Raw genomic sequence first — 25,269 nt, forward strand, 5'->3', positions numbered from 1 at the left:
TTTTAAATGTTCCATAAATAACAGTTCCATAAATAATAGCTGAAAAAAAATGAGTGGAAGCCCAGATATACAGACATATTTCAAAAATTTATGTATGGTTCAAAGAATGTGGATTTAAGGGAATAAAATTTCCATGATCTGCCACTAAATGCTAAAATATCTTAAAATAGTTAATGTTTGTGTAATCTTTTTCCAGTAGACAAAGTAGCTTTAGTAACATCATAGTGTCATTTGATCCTTATACCATCCCTACGAAATACATAAATATAGAAATAATTAATATATTTGCAGTAGATGGCTCACTAAAGTCAGTCTTTTAATTTATGGTCCCAATCTCAATTCATTCCTTTTTACTTTGCTTTCCAGACTACTTCCTGAACACTGCACAGTTTTATTCACGGTTATGTATATATGCACATATATTTCCCTCATTTGAGAATGTTTCTCCCTGCCTCTTCACACTGTATACCTGTACTCATCCTTCAAAAGCCCGCTCATGTGAGACAACCGGCCTCATTCCTCTTTCTTAAACTACAGACACACACAGGAAACAAGACTTACCACCTACCCACTCACCGCTTACCCCAAAAGTTGCCCCAGAAGCCCTCCAGGCCGCACTGGCTCCGCCCAGGCAAGCGGACGCTGGGTTCCAAGTCCCCGCCCCTTCCGAGGAGTTTCCCAAAACCCAGCGCGGCAGTCTTCAGCCGCGCTAAGATGGCGACTCCCATGCATCGGCTTATAGCTCGGAGACAAGCGTAAGTGAGGGCCCAAGTAGGGCCGCGGGGCGGGCTGGGGGCGGGGAGAAACGCGTCAGCCGGCGGGTGAGCTCGGGCTGGGATGCGGGGCAGGTATGGGAATTTCTGTGTGGACGGGCGGAGGGTGGTCTTTTCTCACTTGTTGCTGCTCCACAGGGGCTTGGCCCGGGTGGTAACTTTGGTGTCCACGGGCTAGTGATTGCGTGGAAGACAACTGCGTAAGGTCCATGGGGCGGGACCTAGGTTATGGGGTGGGAGTTGGGGGGATTCTGAAGAGAGCCTAGAGTTTGCTTTTCTCACAGCGGACGCCCAGAAGTTGGGCACTAAGTGGTGTATGCCCCTTTGCCCACCCAGCCGCCCACCCTATGGGTGGCCAAGGGAAGCCTGAAGCCCTGATCCGACACCTTCCACTCTCAACGACGTAAGCCTTCAGCTCCCTATGCAGTCTCCAGCGCAGCTGGCTTTTCCGGTCCCCTTCCTATCGCCTTCCCTAGGAACAGCCTGACTATACCACCGACTTTCCTCCCAAGTTTTCTCACTTTCTACCACTCATTCTCTTCAGTAAATAATAATTTATTAACTATCTCGCGCTCTGCCAGAATTTGGGTATAAAGAAAAAGAAGTATTCAAGACAGGAATCCCTGCTTTCAGGAAACTTACATTCCGTTGGTGAAGAGTTGATAAACTAAACATTTTGAGTAAATAGAGTTGGTGTTAAGAGCTTTGAAGGAATTAAGAGGTGATGGAAAGAAAGGCCCAGGTTAGATTGGTTGGACTGGAAAGGCATCTCTGAAGTGGTGGCATTTGAACAGAGATTGAAAGTGTGAGAAAAGAGCCAGTCATAAGAGGATTTGGGGAAAGAGCATCAAACAGTGGCATAATTACTTTCAGACAGGAAAAATCTTTAATTTTGGGGGTTTTTAAAGAGAGGCAGGGGGAGGGGAGGGAAAATCTTAAACAGGCTACAGATTGGAGCCCAAAGTGGGGCTTGGTCCCCGACCCTGAGATAATGACCTGAACTGAAATCCAGTCCTCTGCACGACTGACTGAGCTACCTAGGCTCCCCAAGATCTTTAGTTTTTTAAAACTGAAAGCTGGCCATTGTGGTTAGTGACAAGAGAGAGTGGCACAAGAGGTTTACCATGGATGTGTAATGTAGATATCAACCCACATGTCCCTTTCCTGTAAAGCCCTTTTTCTTCTACCAACCTGCACACCTGAACAATCATTCTCTTAGCATTTCATGCTGTTACCATTTGCAAGTCCATGATATATCACTCCTAGTCTGCTTGCATATATATGTGTATGTTTCTTTTTACATTTCTGTTTTTTATTCTTTTTTGTTGTCTTTCCTTTTCTTCTCTCCATCAGATTCTACCTCTCACACCTAATGAAAAGAGTTCCTTGAGCATCAGGATAAAGACCTAGAGAGTCAGGGTAGTATACCTGGTGGAGGAGAAGAAGTCAAGAAGTCAAGAATGGAGTGAATATAATACATAATAGGTGTGCTAGATTATGTCATCAGAGACTCTTACTCTCAGGTTTGCTCTTTTGGATGTTAGTTCCATATTTGGATAGGTTAGGTTCATTCTTTTGGTCCCAAGATGGCTGCACTATATTTTGGCCTTTTATATCCTCTCACCTTCAATTTAATGGTATCTCATTTGTGTAGGTTGAATCATGTCTATGGGATTGTGATGCCCTGATTGTCAGATCGCATTCTTTTTCCAGTACGATCAGATGGATTTCTATAAACCAATGATGAGCTAGATAAGTAGGTTAGATAGATGATAAATACTAGGATGGCAAAAACAATGTCCACTTAAATATGAAGTGAAAGACTTTATCTATATACATCTTTATATCTATGTCTCATTTCAAAAGTCTCAGAAAGTTCAACAAATGTTTTCTTTTTCTTTTTTTTTTTTTTTTAAGATTTTATTTATTTATTTGACAGAGAACACAAGTAGACAGAGAGGCAGGCAGAGAGAGAGGAGGAAGCAGGCTCCCTGCTGAGCAGAGAGCCCGATGCAGGGCTTGATCCCAGGACCCTGAGATCATGACCTGAGCCGAAGGCAGTGGCTTTAACCCACTGAGCCACCCAGGTGCCCCAAATGTTGTTTTTCTATAGAATGCCTGTATTTGGTACATGAGCTACACAGAAGTAAAAGAAATCTTGCTTTAGGAGCTTCTGGTCTTGTTGGCAAGAAAACAAATGGCATATAATAAAAGTAGTCATGGTATTCAGAGTAAATCTTCAGGGAGTTGGAGAAGGAAACTTTCAGAAGTTAGGGGAGTCTCGTAGAGTTTGGGGAATATTTTGGGGTGGGAGAAGCAGAAGAGGAGCCATTACTTTTCATTTTATGTTTATCACAAAGTTTTAGTTTTATTTATAAAAAGCATATGTTACTTCCATAATAAGTTTTAAACTATTTTTAAGTTAGTTATGAGAAGTGAGGAAGTACTGTTAGCATTCTTTGTAAGAGTCTTTGGATTAACAGAGGAAAGGGAGGAAATAAAAGAGAAAAAAGAGAGAGAGCCTACATTTGAAATTCCTATTCAGCCGATCTTTCAGGGAGTTAACTTTATATCAATTGAAATGAACTTACTTTCTGTTTGTAAATTGTAATTACATCTACTTATATGTGAGTAGATTATAGAATCTTGGCACTGTGTGGGGTCATTTCTTCTGCTAAACCTTCCACTGGATTCCAGTACTGTGTCTTCACCATCCAAGGGAATTATCTAACTTTGGCTTGAGGACCTCCAGGAAAGACATACCTCCTGAAGTAGCCTGTTACATTGTTCATATCTATCAAAAGTTTATGTTGAACTGAAAGGAAAATATTTATGAAGCTTAAGCCCTGCTCACTTCTAACTTCCTAGCTTTGGACCTAAACTGTGATTTCAGTCAATTAAAAATGCTAGGTGTTATCCACTTGAATTACCATCAAATCAAGCTTCCCCTGTCTTGGTACTTGTATTGGTTTTCTGGACTTAAGAGTCAGACTTAATTTTACCCTTGTTAAATTTCATCTTGTTAGATTTGACACTGAGTTCTAGCCTGTCAAGACCTTTTTGGATCCTGATTTGGTTATCCTTTGTATTACTCCTCCCTCTTAGCTTTGTGTCAGCTGCAGGTTGGATAAATAGGCACATCAGTGCCCTCCAAGTCATTTATAAAATGTTGAACAAGTCCAAACTGAGGACCAATCATTCAGGCCATCACTGGATTCCTCTCTGTACATTTACTTCAACCCATTAAGCAGTCTTTTGTGGGTCACCTGGGTGGCTCCGTTGGCTAAGTAACTGCCTTTGGGTCAGGTCATGATCCCAGGGTCCTGGGATCAAGCCTCGAGTCAGACTCCCTGCTTTTCGGGGAGCCTGCTTCTCCCTCTCCCTCTGCCTACAGCTCCCCCTGCTTGTGCTATCTCTCTCTGTCTGTCAAATAAATAAATGAAGTCTTTAATTTAAAAAAAAAAGTAGTCTTTTGTCCATGATGTTCAGCTGATCTAATTGTTCTGTTTTGTTCACAAGGATATTGTAAGACTTTCCAGGATCCCTGATTGAAATACAAATTCCCAAAAGCCAGTAAGGGTATTAGTCTGTGATGATTTGATACTTAGTGATCAGGGCTTTTCTTTCTGAATGGATTTAATAAATCCAGCAAGAATTCTGCCTAGAATGAATGTCAAGTTCACTGGTCTAGTTTGTGGAATCTTCCTTTCCCCTGACTTTGAAAATCAGAACTGCATTTGCCTACTCCTAGTCTTTCAGCACCACTCCTGTTTGCCAGTGTCTCTCAGATTACCAGCAGCAGTATAGTCCGCTCACCTGGAAAATCTCTGGTATGTTGTGGAGCAGTCACTTGGGCCATTGTGAGTTAAACACATTCAGAGTGAATAAAAGTACTCTTACTCACCCCTCACTATCTTGGGGTTCAGTTCTACTTTTCTCATTCTGTGTATCATTGTGTTTGAGTGAAGACTAAAGCAAAATAAAAATAATCCTGCTTGGGGGCGCCTGGGTGGCTCAGTGGGTTAAAGCCTCTGCCTTCGGCTCAGGTCATGATCCCAGGGTCCTGGGATCGAGCCCCGCATCGGGCTCTCTGCTCAGCGGGGAGCCTGCTTCCTCCTCTCTCTCTGCCTGTCTCTCTACCTACTTGTGATCTCTGTCAAATGAATAAATAAAAAAATCTTTAAAAAATAATAATAATAATAATCCTGCTTGTACTTTCAGCCTATAGCTTATAGCCTATAGGCCTATAGCCTAGCACCCCAAATAATGAACCTATCTTGTTTTTGGTTCTTTGTGCTTTAAATGTAACTAAAACGCAAAATAATTTTTGTTTCCTTGATACTTTACATAAGCCTCAGCTTATTTTGGTAGGGTATTTATTTATATTAGGTTTAAATATTTCTCTTATAGGCCTTTAGCATTCTCGTATATTTCTTAGTTATGTGTTCCTTTGAAAAATATCTTTTACAATTTGTTTTATGATTTCACATGCAGTCCATGTTCATTGTAGGAAAGTTAGAGAATACAGGTAATGAAAAAGTATATTATAACCCTATCCGAAAGGTTTACAATTTTAGTGTATAACCTTTCAGGCTATTTTTATACTTTAAATAGCCTCATAGTGTTCTTTATGGATAAACAATAACTTTTTATTATTGGAAAATGGTAGTGGAAATAACATTTCCTTTGCTGTTAGAGAGTTAGGTCTACTTTTTTTTTTTTCCCAGTATAGTTGATACACAATGTTATGTTTCAGTTGCACAGCATAGTGATTCCCCAAGTTTAACATTAAGCTGTGCTCACTGTTAGTGTAGCTTCCAGCAGGTTTACTCTTGTAAACCATTTGTATTTCCTATAATAAATATACAACTAAATTTTTGCATATATCCATTTTTCTGGGTTAACTATATACTTCTTAAAATCAGGTTTACTGATGTTTAATTTACATTTAGCAAAATTCATTGTTTGTATGTATTTTTGAGAGAGAGACAGATCACGTGTGCACGAGCAGGGGCAGGGGGGTGCAGAGGGAGAGAGAATTTTTTTTTTAAGATTTTGTTTATCAGAGAGGGAGAACGTGGGCACGCTTGCGAGCACACAAGCAGGGAAAGAGGAGAGGGAGGGGACGAAGCGGATTCTCCCATGATCAGGAAGCCCAATGTGGGGCTCTATCTCATGACCATGGGTTCATGACCTGAGCTAAATCATGAATTGGATGCTTAACCAACTGAGCCACCCTCTTTATTTTTTTTTTTTAAGATTTTTATTTTTTATTTTTAAGTAATCTTTCCACCTAACATGAGGCTTGAATTTACAATCCCAAGATCAAGAGTTGCATACTCTACCAAATGAGCCAGCCAAGGGCCCCGAAATGTATTCTTTTTAATGTATAGTTCTATGAATTCTGACAGATACCTGTAGTCATGTAACCACCACCAAAATCAAAATGTAGAACAATTTCATCATGAAAAATTTCTTCACGAGCCTTTGTAAGTAAACCCTTTACCCCACCCTCTGAAAACCACTGATTTTTTTCTGTTCCTGTAATTTTACCTTTTCCAGAATGTTGTATGAATAGAATAAATGTGTAAACTTTTGAGTCCAGCATCTTTCACTCAGTTAATTCCTTTGAGATTCATTGCAGTTCTTGTATGTATTAATGGTGCATTCTTCTTTTTTTAATTATTGCTAACAGTGTCCCATCATATGGCTATACCACTTTACCCATTTGGCATTTGAAGGACATTTTGATTGTTTCCAATTTGGAGTTATTTTTAATAAAAGTGGTATAAACATTCATGTATAGTTTGGGGTTTGGTTTGGTTTTGTTTTGAGAGAGACAGCTCATGCCAGAGCATGGGGGGAGGGCAGAGGGAGAGGGAAAGAGAATCTTAACCAGACTCCATGCCCACCCCAAGTCCTACATGGGCTCAGTCTCACAATCCTGTGATCATGACTTGAGCTGAAATCAAGAGTCAGGCACTTAATGTGGCTGAGCCACTCAGGGGCCCTGCCCATATGGTCTTCTAAAATCTTTTGTGTAAACTTAAGGTTTCCTTTTTCTTCTTGTTTTTTAAGTATTTTATTTATTTTTGAGAGGAAGAGAGAGGGCTTGAGACCAGGTCGGGTTTGGGGGGTAAGCTGAGAGGGAGAGGGAGAACCAGAACTCCACTGAGCAAGGAGCCCAATACAGGACTCGATCCCAGAACCCTGGGATCATGACTTGAGCTGAAGGCAGAGGCTTAAAGCCACCCAGGTGCCTTCAGTTTTCCCTTTTTCTTAGGTAAATAACCTAAGAGTAGATACTAGCAGACTTTTTCGAAGTTTGTCCTTATGCACATTGCAATCTTTTTTCTTTTTTCTTTTTTTTTTTTAAAGATTTATTTATTTATTTCACAGACAGAGATCACAAGTAGGCAGAGAGGCAGGCAGAGACAGAGAGAGGGGGAAGCAGGCTCCCTGCTGAGCAGAGAGCCCGATGTGGGGCTCGATCCCAGGACCCTGGGATCATGACCTGAGCCGAAGGCAGAGGCTTTAACCCACTGAGCCACCCAGGCGCCCCTGCACATTGCAAGTCTAATTGTTTCAGTACCAATAGTTGAAAAGACTACTGAATTTTTCTCTACTGAATTTCTTTTGCACCTTTGTCACAAAACAGCTGTCCGTGTGTGTGGATTCTATTCTGTTTCATTGATCTGTTTATTTATGTGAACACCATATTGTCAGGATAATTGTAGTTTTGTAATAAGTCTTGAAATCAAGTGATGTCTTCCAATTTTATTCTTTTTCACAGTTTTTGCTACTATTTTAAATTATTTGTATTTTTGTTTTTTTTTTTTTAAAGATTTTATTTATTTATTTGACAGACAGAGATCACAAGTAGGCAGAGAACCAGACAGAGAGAGAGGAGGAAGCAGGCTCCCTGCTGAGCAGAGAGCCCCATGTGGGACTCGATCCCAGGACCCTGAGATCATGACCTGAGCTGAAGGGAGAGGCTTAACCCACTGAGCCACCCAGGTGCCCCTTATTTGTATTTTTGTATGCATTTTAGAATCAGGTTATCAATTTCCACAAAAGAAACTGCTGAGATTTCAGTGGGATTGCATTCAATCTCTAGATCGGCTTTTGAAGAATGGATCCTTTAACAGTCTTAAGTTTTCTTTCTTTTTTTTTTTTTTTTTTTTTTTTTTTAAGATTTTTTATCCATTTATTTGACAGAGAGAGATCACAAGTAGGCAGAGAGGCAGGCAGAGAGAGAGGAAGAAGCAGGCTCCCCAATGAGCAGAGAGCCCGATGCGGGGCTCGATCCCAGGACCCTGAGATCATGACCCGAGCCGAAGGCAGCGGCTCAACCCGCTGAGCCACCCAGGCACCCCAACAGTCTTAAGTTTTCTGACCCATGAATGTGTGTGTTAAAATGTACTCATTTTTTAAAGGTTTTTATCTTATCTCCCCAATATTTTATAATTAAGTGTAGAGATGTTGAACAACTTTCACCAGATTTATATCTAAGTATTGTAGTGGCATTTTTTTTTTATTTCAATTGTTCATTACTAGTATGTGGAAATACAGTTGACTTTTGTATATTGATCTTGTATTGTATGACTTTACTAAATTAATTTATTAGTTCTATTAGCTCTGTTTTAGATTTCTAGGGATTTTCCACATATGTAATCATCATTTATACTGTCTGGGTTGGTGGGGTTTTTTGTTTGTTTGTTTTTGTGTGTGTATGTACATTTTCAAGATTTTTCTTGTAGTTACCAAATGGCCCTTCAGAAAGTGCGACTTATATTCTTACCAGCAGTTAAGAACATATGCAAAGTGCCTGTTTTGTACCTCTGCCAACAATAGACCATCATTATGGCAGGCATGTCCTACTATTTTAGGTATCAAAGGTGATTTCACTTAAAAAGCCTGTCCCATTAGAATACTTCTTTGGGCCTTAGCTTAGGATATAGAAATGGAATATTGTGAATAGGGTGTCCAAATGGTTAGAAAGAAATGCTAACCTTGTTTATTTTGAAATTATAAGTCTACTTCATTCAGCACTCCCTATGGAAGATCACTATTTTTAGGGATGATTAATTAATGGTTAAAACATGTCAATCATAAAGGAATTTAGATATTTGTGAATATTCTATTTATAGCTACAGAAAACTCCACAGTGCTGGTGGATAATATTTTTAATTTGTTTATTTATTTACTTTTTAAATTTTAGTTTTTTTATTTTAATTATTTATTTATCTTAAGTTGTAAGTTTCTTAATATTGGGTTGCCTGGGTGGCACAGCCATTTGAGCCTCCAACTTTTGATTTCAGCTCAGGTCATGATTCATGGGGTTGTGGGATCAAGCCCCACATTGGGCTCCACACAAGGTGGGGCATCCACTTAAAATTTCTCTCCCTCTGCCCCTCACCCCCCAACTTGCTCTCATGCTCTCTCTCTCTCTCGTTTTTTAAAATAAATCTTTAAAAAAATAAAATCAAGGGGCACCGGGGTGGTTCCATGGCTTAAGGCCTCTGCCTTCAGCTCTGGTCATGGTCCCAGGGTCCTGGGATTGAGCCCTGCATCGGGCTCTCTGCTCAGCGGGGACCCTGCTTCCTTATCTCTCTCTGCCTGCCTCTCTGCTTACTTGTGATCTCTCTGTCAAATAAATAAATAAAATCTTTAAAAAAATAAAATAAAATCGATTTTAAAAAATTAAGTTTCTTAATATTGGGGAAAAAAACCTATGAGTTGGAGAAGACTTTATTTCCTTGATTCTGAGAGGCTTCCCTCCATACCAATCATAGTTTCATTTTTAGGATATATTGTGAAAGGCTTTGCAATGGATTTCAAAACAAAGATTGCTAGGTATCTTGTTTAATGACTCTTCCTGGCTATGTGACTCTATGAAAGCCTATGCATTATTGTCTTTGAGCTATTTTGTAACTGTAAGGTATAGGATACTGGTAGAAAATATTCTTACTCATGAAAACACAGTACAGATGATTCTTGCAATGTGGCTATTAAGTAGTTTTTAGCTATCTGTAAATTCATTTCAGCATGATTGCATATATATGTGTGTTCTTTGAATTCTCTTTTGAACCTGTTATACCATCTTACTTGTTCCTTTAATTAATGATTAGATTGACCCATGTTCGTTTTATATGTATTTGAATGAGAATCATGATTTTACACTTTTATAGGTGTAAAAAACATCTTTGATGTTTCTGAATTTATTATTTCTGGGGTGCATTTTACAATTGTGTATAAGTTAAATATGTTAGTGGTTCTTTTTGCCTCAAAAGCTAATATTAAGGCCATAGAGTGTTTTATTATTGATGCCCTTAAAAGTTTTCTCTGACATTACATATTCAGATAAGGTCTGAAATTATAATCATGGCTCTGGGAGTTGCTTGCTGAAATTTAAGAACTATTACTGAACAAAAAGCTGAGTCTTCTTTATTATCTTTTAATACTGTATCTACTGACATAGCCTTAGTTCTTTACTTGTAACATTCTTTCAGATTAGGATTAGTTTAAATTTTGGACAGATACTAAAACTAAATTAATTGTCAGAATTACAGAACCTGTCCCACAATCCAAAATATGTTCTCTTAAACACTTGGCGTTTTCCAGCATTCATTGTACAGACATTTACTGAATACCAATTATGTGTTCACTAACGATTAAAAAAAGGTGACTGCTGTAGGTCAGCACTAAGAACCCAGCATCTCATTGTGCAACCATGTTATGCGAAAACTTAAAGTGCCATGTATCATTATTCCAGACAATTGATTAGCCTAATATGTAGAATGACAATAATATATACACATCCTCGTCTATAGAATGGGGATAGTGCTTTCAAACTCACTGGGTTGTTATGGAGATTGGATGTGATTATGCATAATTAATACTTAGCTAAATTCCTGGTGGAGTAAATATAAGCCATGGCTATGGTCTCAACTAATTCTCACAGTACCCTAGTAAAGTAGATATTTACTACATCTTTTAGAAGAGAAACTAAGGTTTCCAAATCAGTTTGCTGAAGAGCCTACAGCTATGTAGTGAAAGAGAAGATTTTTTAAAATCTTTATTGTAAAATATAATACATATACAAAAAAGTTTAAACAACATAACTATGCCACTTAACAAATTATTATAAAGGGAACATTGCATGTGACTTCCCTCAGGTCAAGTAATAAAATGGCCTATATACCAGCAGCCCTTAAGGCCCTTCCCAATCATGACCTCCTCCCTCCTTCTCAAAGGTAACCAGTGACCCAACATTTATGGTAATTGTTCCCTTGCTTCTCTTTGTGCTTTTACCATCTTACTCTGCACTGGAGTTTAATTTTGCGTGTCTTTGAACTTATACAGAATCAGACAATTTGGATTCTTTTGCATAATCTGACTTCTTAGATGTAAGATCCATGTAAGTTAGAACTGTAAAGTTTGTTCATTTTCAGTACTATGAAGTATTTCGCTATATTCTGTACCACAAATTATCCATTCTACCTCAGTGTTATTTCTGGTTTTGAGGATATTACAGGTTATGCTGTTACGAATATTCTTACAGTTCTTTCTCTTCCCTTCTTGCATAAGTCATGCCTAAAGCCATTAAGTAGTGTAGAGCAGGGTAGGCTTTCAAGCAGAAGGTTGACTTGGCATTGGAGTATTAGGGCCAAAGTGGCCTTAGAAGGGCATCCACGTAAGTGTGTGAAGTGATCCACAGTGGATGTGTGTTCCTCTTGCTGTGTATTCTTGCTAAGGCTGTGGAGGGCATCCACTGCGGCGAAGGGTTAGTGTGGGATGTGAGATCCCAAGCCAGGTGAGAGGAACGTGTCCACACAGGAGCAATTTAGTGTAAGTTGTCACCCTAGTGAAGAGAACATCTACGTAGGGGGAGCAACATGTAATTTAATAAGAAGTGTTAGAGCCTAAGTGGAAAGAGGACGTGACTCTAAATATCATCAGGGCTCCATCAGTCTGATTTCAGGCTGGGACAGGTAAAGTAGAGAATCTGAAATTTTTTGTTGTACCAGAAAGCAAGGAAGTGCCCCCACAATGGAGCCATGTCAGAAGAACACACAATCTAGCTTAAAAGGATTCCTTTCCACTGACCATATCTAGGACAATTCAAAATAAATGGTGTAATGGGACTATAACTCATTGAATAAAATTCATGGAGTAAAATAGAAAAATTTGAGTTCATACTGATAGATGAATAAATGAACTAAAAATTTAATGGGCTGGGTATTTATATAATATAATATCAAATACCGACCCACAAAGTAGTTATTGATTGTTATATTAATTTTCACTTAGAGTTGTTTGACAAATCACCCCAAAACTTAGTAGCTTCTAACAATCAACATTATCTCAGTTTCTGTGGGTCAGGCAGGAATCCAGGAGTGCCTTAGCTGAGGGTTCTAACTCATGTTCTCCCTTGTTGTCCTGGTCAGGATGTTGCCAGGGGCTGCAGTCATCTGAAGGCGTCACCAAGACTGGAACATCTTTCTCCAGGATGGCTCATTCACAGGACTGTTGGCAGGAGGCCTCAGTTGTTCACCTCCTGAGCCTCCCTATAGGCTGCTTAAGTGTCTGCCTAACATGGCAGCTCCATGACTTAATCTTTGAAGTCACACTCCATCACTTTATTCTGTTTATTCCATCGCTTTATTCTGTTAAACCAAGACACTAAGTCCAAGCCACAATCAGGGTAAAGGGAATTAGGGCTCCACCTCTTGAAGTGAAGAGTATCAAAGAATTAATGTGAACATTAATTTAAAACCACCACAATTACAAAAGACAAAAGTAACTTTACAATGCAAACTCTGGTAGACCTTCCTTAATCAAGGGATATCAAAGTGCATATCAACAGTATTAAGATGAATTACAGTCTTGTGTCACCTGGTAGCAATATAGTGAGAAGGACAGCACATTTCTATTACATTCCTGCCAAAGGTGCATAGCCTGAATCTAATCATGTAGAGATATCAAATGTGGTAGTTGACCTCCAAGATGACCCCCAATTATCCTTGCCTCCTGGTATTCAGGCTCTTGTATAGTCTCCTCCCACATTATACTAAGGTTGGTCTGTGCAACCAATAGAATACAGCAAAAGTGATGGTATGTCATTTCCAAAATTTAGGTTCTGAAAGACTGATTTCTTAAATTGTCTTGGTCACTCCCTCTGGGGGAAGTCATGTTGTGAGCAGCCCTATGGAGAGGTCAAGAGGAAGGGAACCGCAGCTCCCTACTGAGAGCCCCCTAAGTGAGCTTGAAAGCAACTCACATTTAAGCACATTCTACAAAATAACTGGCCTGTAACCTTCAAAATTGCCAAGGTCATAAAAACAAGACTCGACTAAGGAATTCATTAGACAGAAGGAAACTAAAGAAACATGACAAATGCAACAGAATGCTGAACTGGGTTTTGCTCTAAAGAACATTATTGGGACATTTGATGAAATAAATGGGATCTGGAGATTAAATAGTAGGAATATATCTATATTAATTTCTTGATTTTGATGGTTACATTGTTATGTAGGAAAATATCCTGGTTTATAGAAAATATACAATGAAATATTGTGAGTTGATGGGTCATCAGGTTGGCAACTTACAAATAGTTCAGGAAAAATGGTGCTTTGAACTGTACTTGCTCATTTTCTATAAGATTATTTCAGGGGCGCCTGGGTGGCTCAGTGGGTTATGCCTCTGCCTTCGGCTCAGGTCATGATCCCAGGGTCCTGGAATTGAGCCCCGCATTGGGCTCTCTGTTCAGCAGGGATCCTGCTTCCCTCCTCTCTCTGCCTGCCTCTTTGCCTGCTTGTGCTCTCTGTCAAATAAAATAAATAAAATCTTAAAAAAAAAAAGATTAAAATTATTTCAGAAATTTTAAAAGCTACATAAAGAATAATATTTTTTTTTGTCCATAACTCCACCCCCCCAACCCCCCTCCCCCCAAGAATAATATTCTTTAAAGGGGGGGGGGCGCCTGGGTGGCTCAGTCAGTTAAGTGTCTGCCTTCGGCTCAGGTCAAGATTAATATTCTTACACATGTTATCTGGTATAGCTGTGCATTGATTCTGTTTTAAATTTTTTTTTTTTTTTTGTAATGCACACATGATGGGGGCGAGTGGTTTGGGAGGGGCAAAGGGAGAGGGAGAGAGGGAATCTTAAGCAGGCTTCATGCCCAGCTCAGAGCTCACTGGGAGGCTCCATCTCAATCCCCTGAGATCATGACCTGAGCTGAAATCAAGAGTCGTACACTCAACCAACTAACCCACGTAGGCGGCACTGCATTGATTTCTATTGTATAAATACCTACAAGTGGAATTGCTGAATCATAGAATGTACTGCTCTTCAACTATGGTAAATTTTTTTCAAAATGGTTGTACCAGTTTGTGTTCATCCCCACAGTGGATGTGTGTTCCTCTTGCTGTGTATTCTTGCTAACATTTGCTGTTGCCAGTTTTTAATTTCAGTCTTTCTGGTGTGTGATAGGTAGTATCTTCTGGGTTTTTTGTTTTATTTTATTTTATTTTTTTTTTAAGATTTTATTTATTTATTTGACAGAGAGAGATCACAAGCAGACAGAGAGGCAGGCAGAGAGAGAGGAGGAAGCAGGCTCCCTGCTGAGCAGAGAGCCCAACGCGGGGCTCGATCCCAGGACCCTGAGATCATGACCTGAGCCGAAGGCAGCAGCTTAACCCACTGAGCCACCCAGGCGCCCCATGTTTTATTTTGTTTTTTAAATAATTATTTGTTTAGAGAGAGAAAGAAAGAGCATGCATGTAGGAGTGGAAGGGACAGAGTGAGAGGGAGAGAAAGTCTTAAGCAAACTCCACAGTGAGCTCAGGGATTGACTCCGGGGTTGATCTCATTACTCTGAGATCATGATCTGAGCCAAAATCAAGAGTTGGATGCTTGGTTGATTGAGCCACCCAGATGCCCCTTTCCGGGGGTTTTAATATGCTTTTCTTTGATTAGTAAAGTACAACTTTTTATATGTGTAGTGTTAACTTGTGTTTCCCAGGCCCATTTTTGTCCAGTCTTTCCATTTTCCATTTCATCTTATTTTTTATGATCCATCATGTTCTTACTGATTTGTAAAACCTTCTCCAACCTCTTGGCTTCCCTTCTTACTCTCTTCATAGTGTATTTTGATGAACATAAATTCTTTTTTGCTTTCTTTTTTAAGAGAAGGAGGAAGAGAGAGAGAATCCTAAACAGGCTCCATGCCAAGTGCAGAGCCTGACACAGGGCTTGATCTCAAAACCCTGAGATCATGACCTGAGCTGAAATCAAGAGCCAGATACTTAACCAACCAAACTACCCAGGTGCCTCAATGAAAAGAAATTCCTAATTTTAGCATAGTCTAACTTAACCATCTTTTTTTTAAAGATTTTTTTTTTTTTTTAATTTATTTGACAGACAGAGCACAAGTAGGCAGAGAGGCAGGCAGAGAGAGACAGGAGGAGGAGGCAGGCTCCCTGCTGAGCAGAGAGCCCGATGTGGGACTCGATCCCAGGACCCTGAGATCATGACCTGAGCCGAAGGCAGAGGCTTTAACCACTGAGCCACCCAGGCGCCCCCAACTGTCTTTTTTTTAAATGATTATTAGTATTTTGGTTTTGTTTTTTAAGAATTCTTAAGTCAAATATGTCTTTTTTTTTTTCTTTTTTTTCTTTTTTTTTTTTTTTAAGATTTTATTTTTAAGCAATCTGTACACTGAGTGTCAGGCTCAAACCCACAGCCCTGAGAACAAGAGTCATATGCCCTACCACCTGAACCAGCCAGGGGCCCCGTCACTGTTTATTTGTAAGTTTATTTATTTATTTATTTAATGTGGGTTTTTTTTGTTTGTTTTTTCTTTTTAGTTTATTTATTTTTAAGTGATGTCTGTACCCAACATGGGACTGAAACTCACAACCTCAAGATCATGCTCTTCCAGCTGAGTCAGCCAGATACCCCCATGTCACTTGTTTTTAATACCACCATCTAAGACATTTATTACTTGAGCAGTCTGTAATCAATGTTTGCATATGGTAGAGAGTAGAGGTTTTCTTTTTTTATTTTTTTAAAAAAGATTTTATTTATTTATTTGACAGAGAGAGAGATCAGAAGCAGGTAGAGAGGCAGGCAGAGAGAGAGGGGGAAGCAGCCTCCCTGCTGACCAGAGAGCCCAATGTGGGGCTCGATCCCAGGACCCTGAGATCAGGACCTGAGCTGAAGGCAGGGCTTAACCCACTGAGCCACCCAGGCACCCCTATTTTCTTTTTTTAATAAAGAATTTTTTACTTAGTTGAGAGAGAGACAATATGAGCAGGTGGAGGGACAAAGGGAGATAAAGAATCCTCAAGCCGACTCTCCACTGAGTATGTAGGCCGACTCTCCACTGAGTATGTAGGCCAATGCAGGATTTGATCACAGGACCCTGAGTTCATGACCTGAGCAGAAATCAAGAACTGGACACTCAACCGGGTCACCCAGGTGCCCCAAGAGTAGAGTTTAGTTGTAATTTTTTCCATATGCAAATCAGTTGTCCCTGCACCATTAATATGTCCTTTCCTCCACTGCTCTCCAGTGCCATAGTGGTCATAAATCATGTGTTCATATATACATTAGTCCATTTCTGGACATTATGTTCTGTTCATTGGTTTGTGTATCTTTGCTCGAATTTCACATTCTTGGTTGTTACAGCTTTACCATAAGTCAGTGTCTTTTAACCCAACGCTTCCCCACTTGTTCCTTTACTTGGGTATTTTGGCTGTTTGCCTTTTGAATTTCCATATGCATTTTAGAATAAGTTTGTTAACAGAACAAACAAATAAACAAAAACTTGTTTGGATTTTGATTGGCATTGTGTTGAATCTGTAGATCATAGATCTGTAGATCAGTTTGTGGAGAATGGACATTTTTACAATTATTGTGTTTTCCAGTCTATGAACATGGTATATTTTTCTATGTGGCTACATTCTTAGATGTTTAATTTCTCTTAGTAATTTTATATTGTGCATAGAAGTCTTGTACATATTTTCTTTGATGTGTTTCTAGGTATTTGATATTTTTTAGGAAATTATAAATATCACTTTTTAAAATTTCATTTTAAATGTTTTCATTATATAGAAATTCTATTGATTTTTATGTGTTTATCTTATGTCTAATATAGAGCTCAGCAAACAGTTGTCTACTGAATCCTACTTGATGCTTGTTCTTGTGGGCTTGTGGGTTAAGGATGTTAATTACATGTGTACGTATATGATTAATTTGATAGGAAACATGAACTTTCAACCTCAAATGAGTGGAATATTCTACAAATGAATTGCATCCTTTAAATCTCTTTTCTGTGAAATATTTTTATTAATAAAATATCTGTGGAATTGTGTTTTCTCTCTTGTCATGGAAGTACCTACATAATATCCTCAATTTTGCCTCCTGATCAGCAAAGCCTGAAACTTTTACTATCTGACTCTTTACAGTTTGCCCACCCCAATCTAAAATCTTGCTGAACTTATGAATTCTAATTATTTCAAAATATTTTTGCCTGTAGATTATTTTGGATTTGCATGTACATAATAAGTCGTAAGTGAGGAATGACCATTTTGTTTTTTCCTTTCCAATTCTTTCATGTTTGTTTTTACTCGTTGCATCTGAGTCCAGTATCAGGGTTGAGGGATTAAGATTTTTTTCTTAGTCTCCTAGATGACTAAAAGCTGGGCTGTATTCTCTATACATTTGATTTATTCTTAGGGTATGACTATTCAGAGACCTAATGCTGGATACATAGTTTGTCTCCCTAACTTGTTGTAAGTGAGGTTTACCCTGTTGAGTTGGGCAAACACTCCCAGTGCAAGAATTAACTTTAATACAGAACTGACTACTCTGGATTTCCATTTTCTTCCATATCTTGGCTTGGTTGTTCTTCACCCCATTGTTAGTTCTTTGATACCTCAAGCAGATTGTTAAAAATGTTTTGACTGTTTTTTTCTATTTCCAAGCTGAGGAGTTGGTCTTGGTTACCTAGTCTGCCGTTACTAGAATGGAATTAGGAAATAAAGATTTGAACTTAGTTTGGTCTAACTCTCAAGGTCCATGCTCTTGACTACTATATTACCTTGTGACTAAATCTAACACAGTAAACAATTTAAAGTGTAAAATTATGTTTATTTTTGACCTAAAAATGTTCATATTATTTATGCTTTTCAGGGTAGAAAATGTCAAGTCAAAATTTTAAGGCCTGTATTCTTTTTTTTTCTTTTTGCTCCACAGTGAGGCAAATAAACAACATGTAAGATGTCAGAAATGCTTGGAATTTGGACATTGGACTTATGAATGTACAGGAAAAAGAAAATACCTACATAGGCCATCAAGAACAGCAGAACTAAAGAAAGCTTTAAAAGAAAAAGAAAACAGATTATTATTATTACAACAAAGGTATGTTGACCTGTGATATCCAAAGGAATATTTTTAATTGACAGAATTAATTTTTTTTTTAAAGATTTTATTTATTTATTTGACAGACACAGATCACAGGTAGGCAGAGAGAGAGGGAGAAGCAGGCTCCCTGCTGAGCAAAGAGCCCGATGCGGGGCTCGATCCCAGGACCCCGGGATCATGACCTGAGCCGAAGGCAGAGGCTTTAACCCACTGAGCCACCCAGGCGCCCCAATTGATAGAATTTATGAAGTGACTAAAGGTATCTTGGTGGTTATCCAGATTTCAGTTATAATATTAGGTAATGTTTAATGAATCCTTCCCATGTGCCAGGCACTGTATTAAGCTTTTCACAAGTATTAGCTTAGTTAAGCTTCACCTCTATACCATTAAGGTAGGTACTATTCTCCCCATATTACATGTGAAGAAACTAGTGCCTAGAGAAGTTGAGTTACTCATCAGTGTCACACAGCCAGTAAGTGGAAAGATTAAACTGTTGAACCAGCCAATCCATGCTCTTAATCACTTTGCTTTGTTGACTCAGCTACTGGTGAAGTGGCAGCAGAATACCAGGAAGTAGATGATATGAGCTGTCAACCATAAAGTGGCCAGTTATTCTACTAGCAAAATGAGTTTATTGGGGAATACCAAGGGAATTGCAATCCTGGACAAGAGAACTGGCAAACCATTGGCAAGTCCAGAGAACAAAGGACAGGGGCTTGCTTTTATCGAGGAAAAGAAGAAATTGGGAAGGGCTGTTTGAAACAAAAGTCAGCTGGGGAAGAGTGAGAGTTTTAAGCTTCTCATTGGACAACTGGGGCAATTTCTCATGGGCTGTTGTATTGCAAGGCAAGAAGAAAATTTTCCTTCCTCCTGCTGAGATAGTAAAGTAAGCTTCTTCCTGTTGAGAACAAAGTGCTGCTCTCTGTGTGGGGGTCAGCTGCTGATGAGGAGGGGTAGTGTTTGCCAGCTCCCCATTCAGGGTTGCCCAAGTCCATTTTAGATGCTGTTCCCTTTATTTTCTCAGAGCTGATGTGGAAAGATATCCAAGACAAGTATCCAAGATACTTAAACTAAGGCTATAAACTACATGGAGAACAGTATATATAATATGCAATCGTTTATGTTAATAAAGAAGAAAAGGAATAATGGAATTTTTTTGGAAACAGAAATGATCCGTAACAGTGGCTCCTTTCTAGGAGAACTGGATAGGAGAGTAACTGGAAATTTGTTACATACTCTTTTGTGTCCTTTGAATAAAGCGCCCCCCCCCTTTTTTTTAAGATTTTATTTATTTGAGAGAGAGAGTGCACAAGCAGCGGGAGGGAGAAGCAGGCTTCCCACTGAGCAGGGACCCTGATGCGGGACTGGATCCCAGGACCCTGGGATTATGACCTGAGCTGAAGGCAGACATTTAACTGACTGAGCCACTTAGTTGCCCCATAAATAAAGCTTTTTTTTTTTTTTTAAGATTTTATTTATTTATGTGAGAGAGAAAGACAGAGATAGGGAGAGGGAGCAGGAGCTGGGAGGAGAGGGTGCAGAAGCAGGCTCCCCACTGAAGAGGGATCCCGTTGCGGGGCTTGATCCCAGGATCTCAGGATCATGACCTGAGCTGAAAGCAGATGCCTAACTGACTGAACCACCCAGGCGCCCCTTAAATAAAGCTTTTAAAATTGCTATGAATTAAGTAAGTAAGCATGTTTGAGAAAGTGAAAGAGGAAGATGCCAGATGTACTCAGTGCTACAGATCAGAAGCAGCATCTTCATAAGGACATTAGCTGTATAATAGTGTCTGAAACAAGGGAACTTGCAAGGCAGTGGTCTCACAATTAGTGGACATGATGGCTCTTCAAAGGTTATTCAGGAATAGATAGGTTATCAATTTCTAAGTCATCAACTTTCATATATAATTTTTCCAAAAATAAATTTGTATAAGAACTTGCCTGCTCATTCTCCTTTTCTACTTCCCCTTTTCTCCTGTGTAGAAATGTAGATGTTTTTCAAAATACTGGTGTTTGTACTAAGGAAGTGGATAGCTCTAATTATTGGGAGCAATTTTTTTTTAAGATTTTATTTATTTATTTGTCAGAGAGAGAGAGAACACACAAGTAGGGGAAGTGCAGACAGTGGGAGAAGTAGGCTCCCTGCTGACCAAGAAGTGTGACTCAGGACTCCATCGCAGAACCCTGAGATTATGACCTGAGCTGAAGGCAGACACTTAACTGACTGGGCCACCCAGGTGTTCCAGGAGCAAATTCTTCTTTTTTTTTTTTTTTTTTTTTCTAAATATATTTTTTAAAGAGTTTATTTATTTATTTGACAGGTAGGGATCACAAGTAAGCAGAGAGGCAGGCAGAGAGTGAGAGGGAAGCAGGCTCCCTGCTGAGCAGAGAGCCAGATGCAGGGCTCGATCTCAGGACCCCGAGATCCTGACCGGAGCCAAACGCAGAGGCTTTAACCCACTGAGCCACCTAGGCACCCCAGGAGCAAATTCTTTTGTAATTTTTTTTCCCCAGCAAAATTGAAAAAGGATCTAATTGGGCTACCAATTTAAAAGTATTTTTTAGGGATGACTGGGTGGCTCAGTCAGCCAAGTATCTGGCTCTTGATTTCAGCTAAAGTCATGATCTGAGGGTCATGAGACCGAAACCTGCATTGGGCTCCATACTGGGTATAAAGCCTGCTTAAGATTCTTTCTCTCTGGGGCGCCTGGGTGGCTCAGTGGGTTAAAGCCTCTGCCTTCGGCTTGGGTCATGATCCCAGGGTCCTGGGATTAAGCCCCACATAGGGCTTTCTGCTCCGCAGGGAGCCTGCTTCCTCCTCTCTCTCTGCCTGCTTGTGATCTCTGTCTGTCAAATAAATAAATAAATAAATAATCTTTAAAAAAAAAAAAAAAAGATTCTTTCTCTCCTTCTCCCCTCCCCCCCAAAATAATAATAATAATTAAAAATAAAAATAAATAAAAGTGTTTTTTAATCATATATCTTTGTGACTAGTGGATCCTGTCACTGAAGGTATTCAAACAATGACACTCCTACAACAAAACTCTATTTCAATCTACCTGTTTAGGTTAAGAAAGTTTCTTAGCTTAAATCTATAAAAATTAAGTACAGGAATTGAGTTAATACTGAACCTTGTCACAACCTAGCAGTAAGATCCAGGGATACATAAACTAGAAAAACAATATCATTAAGAGATGTGTTACCAGTAAATTTACTTTGATGTGTAGTAATTATTAAAATTTGTACTGTATTTCTATACTGTTTTATTTCATTTTAAAGATTTTATTTATTTGTCAGAAGGGGTTGGGGGAGGGTGGGCACACACAAGCAGGGAGAATGGCAGGCAGAGGGAGTAGCAGGCTCCTTGCTGAGCAGGGAGCCCAATGCGGGACTTGATCCCAGGTCCCTGGAATTGTGACCTGAGCCAAAGGCAGATGCTTAACTAAGCCATCTAGGTGTCCGTCTGTATTGTTTTAATCAATTGTATATTAATACTGGTAATGGTAACTTAGAAGGTTTTTTTAGAGACAGAGTTGGGGGTGCAGGTTATAACAAGAAATGGTGGGCTCTGTACATGTCATGAAAGACAAAGTGTTTCTCCAATGTAAGACACTTTGGAGGCTCCTGAAGGGTTTGTCTGAGCTGTGTATAATCACTCTATTAACAGGAGTTTTTTCCCCCCTCATATTTATCAGCATTGGAGAAACTAATGTAGAAAGGAAGACTAAGAAAAAAAGGTATGTGTGGCTTTAGGAGTTTTTTATGTATAATAAATAATACTAGTGGGAGGGATGGGAAGAAAAATTTAAAAATAAAAGTGATAATAATAATAATAATAATAAAGTAGACCTAAAGTCTCTTGTTTGTAATTCATGATTAAGTATCATCCTTATTTCCAGATATGTTCTTCTCTTTACCTAACTGGAACATACTACCTTCGTTTCTCCTTTTTCTCCAACTTCTCTCAGAGGCTTTATACCTGGAAATAGTAACTAATTTCACTTAAAAATCTCTCTTATTACATTAGAATAAGAAATATTCTTAGACTGGTTAAAAAAAAAAAAAATGTTGGCCAGGTCTGTCTGGTTTAGAGTAAAGATTATGAAACATTTACCATGCTGCCTGAGGTTTCAGTAAACCCAGGTGTTACACTGCAACTTTATTCTAACATTATTCGTTCTGGAGCATAATAGAGTAGGAACACTGATCTTGAACTCTGTCCAGGAGAGTTTAATTGCTAAAGTAAAAGACATTGTGTTTGCCGTGGGACTTCTCCAGTTATGCAGTCCCCAGCACAGCAGATCCAGCGGTCCCACACAACAGAGCTGCAGTGTGTGCACGGAGTTTCCCTGTGCACTTGCTTTTAACTATTCTGTTAAACGTCAGCTTCCTGTGCATCTAACTACTCATTGTCTACTAGGTCTAAGAGTGTAACCAGTTCCAGTAGCAACAGCAGTGACAGTTCAGCCAGTGATTCTTCATCGGAGAGTGAAGAAACGTCTACCTCATCCTCCTCGGAGGACAGTGACACAGATGAAAGCTCCTCCAATTCATCATCTTCATCCTCCTCCACAAGCTCTTCCTCGTCCTCCGATTCAGACTCAGATTCCAGCTCTTCCAGTAGCAGCAGCACCAACACAGAGAGCAGCTCTGAGGATGAGCCACCAAAGAAGAAGAAAAAGAAATAGAATTGCTCCATCCCTATTGGACTGCTGGTCTGCAAACATTAATGTGATTCTCAAAAGGGAATTTAGAATATGTTAAGGCCAAATAGATTAACCGATCAACATTTCTGGAGTTTAAAAGTTTCTAAGTGTTTTACATCATAAGAGCATAAAGAGTATTAATAATGGATTATACATATATATAAGACTTTTTTATCTTCAGGGTAAATCTTGTTTTTCTTTTTTATCTTTAATATGTATCTGTAAAACTTAATCAAAGCTGAATCCAGTATGTCTGTTTTTGGGATGAAACTTATCATTTCTCCCTGTGAAATAAATGCCATACTTTGTTATATGTCAGTGCTATGTATCAGATGTGTTTTCAGGATAATGCATCAGAATATCTGGCAGTGAATTTCTAACGCTTTTGGCTGTGTGTTATTATATAAGATTTAATACATTGTTACTATAAAATTAGGAGTGTTCCTCTTAATAACTGTGCCCTCTTTCTATGTTTATGTTCGGAAACTTACTCTGAGTTCTTGTCCTAAATGAAAAGCTCAAGGAAACTATTAATATATTTATACCTTTTGGATGGTACAAATGTCAAGTTATTGTGTTATATTATTCATTTTCTTCTGGTTCTTAGAGTTACTCTTTTTTGTTTGTTTGTTTCCAAGTAGGCTCCACACCCAGCGTGGAGCCCAGTGCAGGGCTTGAACTCACAGCCCTGAGTCAAGATCTGTGCTGAGATCAAGAGTCGGTTGCTTAACTGAATAAGGCACCCAGGTGTCCTGTAAAGTTACTCTTTTCTGAGAAAATCAATCTGGAGGAACCTAAAAAGGAACCAAAATTCTGAAACTACTTGGAGTCTAATCTTGGTGCCTTTTGATAAATGCTGTGTATCAGAAAAGAGTCATTTGAAAGCCTAAGTTAAGGTAAAAGTGATATAAATATCATTGTGTGTTATTATGCTATAAAAGATAGGAGAGGAAAAGAAAGTTAGGAAGAGAAGTAATTTTAACAGAAAATTAGGGTGATGTTGGTTGCCCTTTATTAAGCTTTTCTAAGCTTTCATAAGGATTGCCTTTTATCATTTTTGCAATCGTGGTATTGATGGTTTACATGGCAACTGGTCATATCTGACACTCTACTACATAAATATGAATGACTTGGATTAATCTGGTGTGTTTACATACCATATACAAAGTTGAAATGTAGCATGTAAGATTAAAGAGAAATACTGCACAATGTTTCTTAAAAGTAAAATACTCTGCTGTGGTGAAATTCCTTAGTTTCGCATGACATCATTCTGTGATGTCTTTTAAGCTTTTTGGAAAGAGGTATCATTAGAAAAATCCTGATTTGGGCTAAATATGGGTTTTTAAAAATATGAATGTTGTCCTTTTTTATATTTTTATGAGAAAGTAGTAGAAAATTGCTTTTGAAAATGGGCTTCTATTTAAATGTTGAAATATATGTAATAAATATTCCAAGTTTAAGGAGACTGTAATTCCTTGTATGTTTTTTAGAACCATCTCCTTTCAATGATTGTAAATAAATTCTCAAAACATCATTTCAAAGACTCTATACAGAATGTATCAATTGACAGGTAAATTTAATAATTAATTAGACACATGTTACAATGTTGGTCATCTCCATGAGGATATTTTTAGCAGTAAAAAAAAAATGTGGAACAGAAAAGTGTACATAGACTGCGACACTTGGCAATTAAATAAAACTCATCATTTGTGCTAACAGGCTTAAGCATCTATTATCTCTTCGCTGTCTTAAGATGAGTTCTTATTCCTTTTGAGGGTAAGGACATTTAAGCAAATTCTAATTATTTTTACTATTCTCTTATAAGGTATCCCTGGAGAAGTACAGGAAGTAGGAATCCTATTCTTTTTTAGTCACACAGTTTAGTTATAACAGAATCAATAGCAAAGAAGAGTCTAACTTCCACAGAGTTTTTCCCTATCCTGCCAAAAAGCAAAAATGTGAAAGTTGAGTTCCTGACAAATATATTAATGTCTTTTTTCTCAACCACAACCATATCAAGGAAAGTCCTTAGATCATAGATTTTCATTCCAAAACATTTCATTAGTATGTTGTCCTGGAATTAAAATATGGTTATAGGCCACACATTAGCCCTGGTAGTAGAAAAAAGTACAAAGAAGGTATACTTCATGGTGCTATTTATTCTTTTAACTTTCTATTTTGAACTGATAGTAGGTTTGCAGAAACATTGCAAAAATATTACTTTTCCATATATACCTCAACCAGCTTCCCTTTATGTTAGCATCTTCCATAACCATAGTTCACCAGCTTCCCCATTATTGTCCTTTTTCTGTTCCAGAATATCACCCAGAAAATACAGTTACTTGAGGGTCTACTACT

The 25,269-nt window shown here is 38.6% G+C and overlaps 2 protein-coding genes across 2 annotated transcripts in view; one reads left to right on the plus strand and one right to left on the minus strand.

Moving 5' to 3' along the window:
- The window catches only part of LOC111140823 (heat shock protein family A (Hsp70) member 4), a 77,391-nt gene extending 76,659 nt beyond the window's left edge, over positions 1–732 (minus strand). The window contains exon 1 of the mRNA XM_022493015.1: positions 584–732. Within this exon, the coding sequence (XP_022348723.1) occupies positions 584–732 (149 nt within the window). The remainder of the gene's footprint in view (positions 1–583) is intronic.
- On the plus strand, positions 705–23,535 carry LOC111140824 (zinc finger CCHC-type containing 10). Its single transcript, XM_022493018.1, has 4 exons — positions 705–755; positions 18,036–18,200; positions 21,901–21,942; positions 22,626–23,535. Exons 1-4 carry the CDS (start codon positions 715–717, stop codon positions 22,891–22,893), a joined length of 516 nt encoding a protein of 171 aa, XP_022348726.1. The 5' UTR covers positions 705–714; the 3' UTR covers positions 22,894–23,535.
- Positions 23,536–25,269: the final 1,734 nt, after the last annotated feature.

Source organism: Enhydra lutris, unplaced genomic scaffold (genome assembly GCF_002288905.1).
Source record: "Enhydra lutris kenyoni isolate GAN:26980312 unplaced genomic scaffold, ASM228890v2 scaffoldscaffold5, whole genome shotgun sequence".
In the NCBI taxonomy this organism is placed as follows: Eukaryota; Metazoa; Chordata; class Mammalia; order Carnivora; family Mustelidae; genus Enhydra; species Enhydra lutris.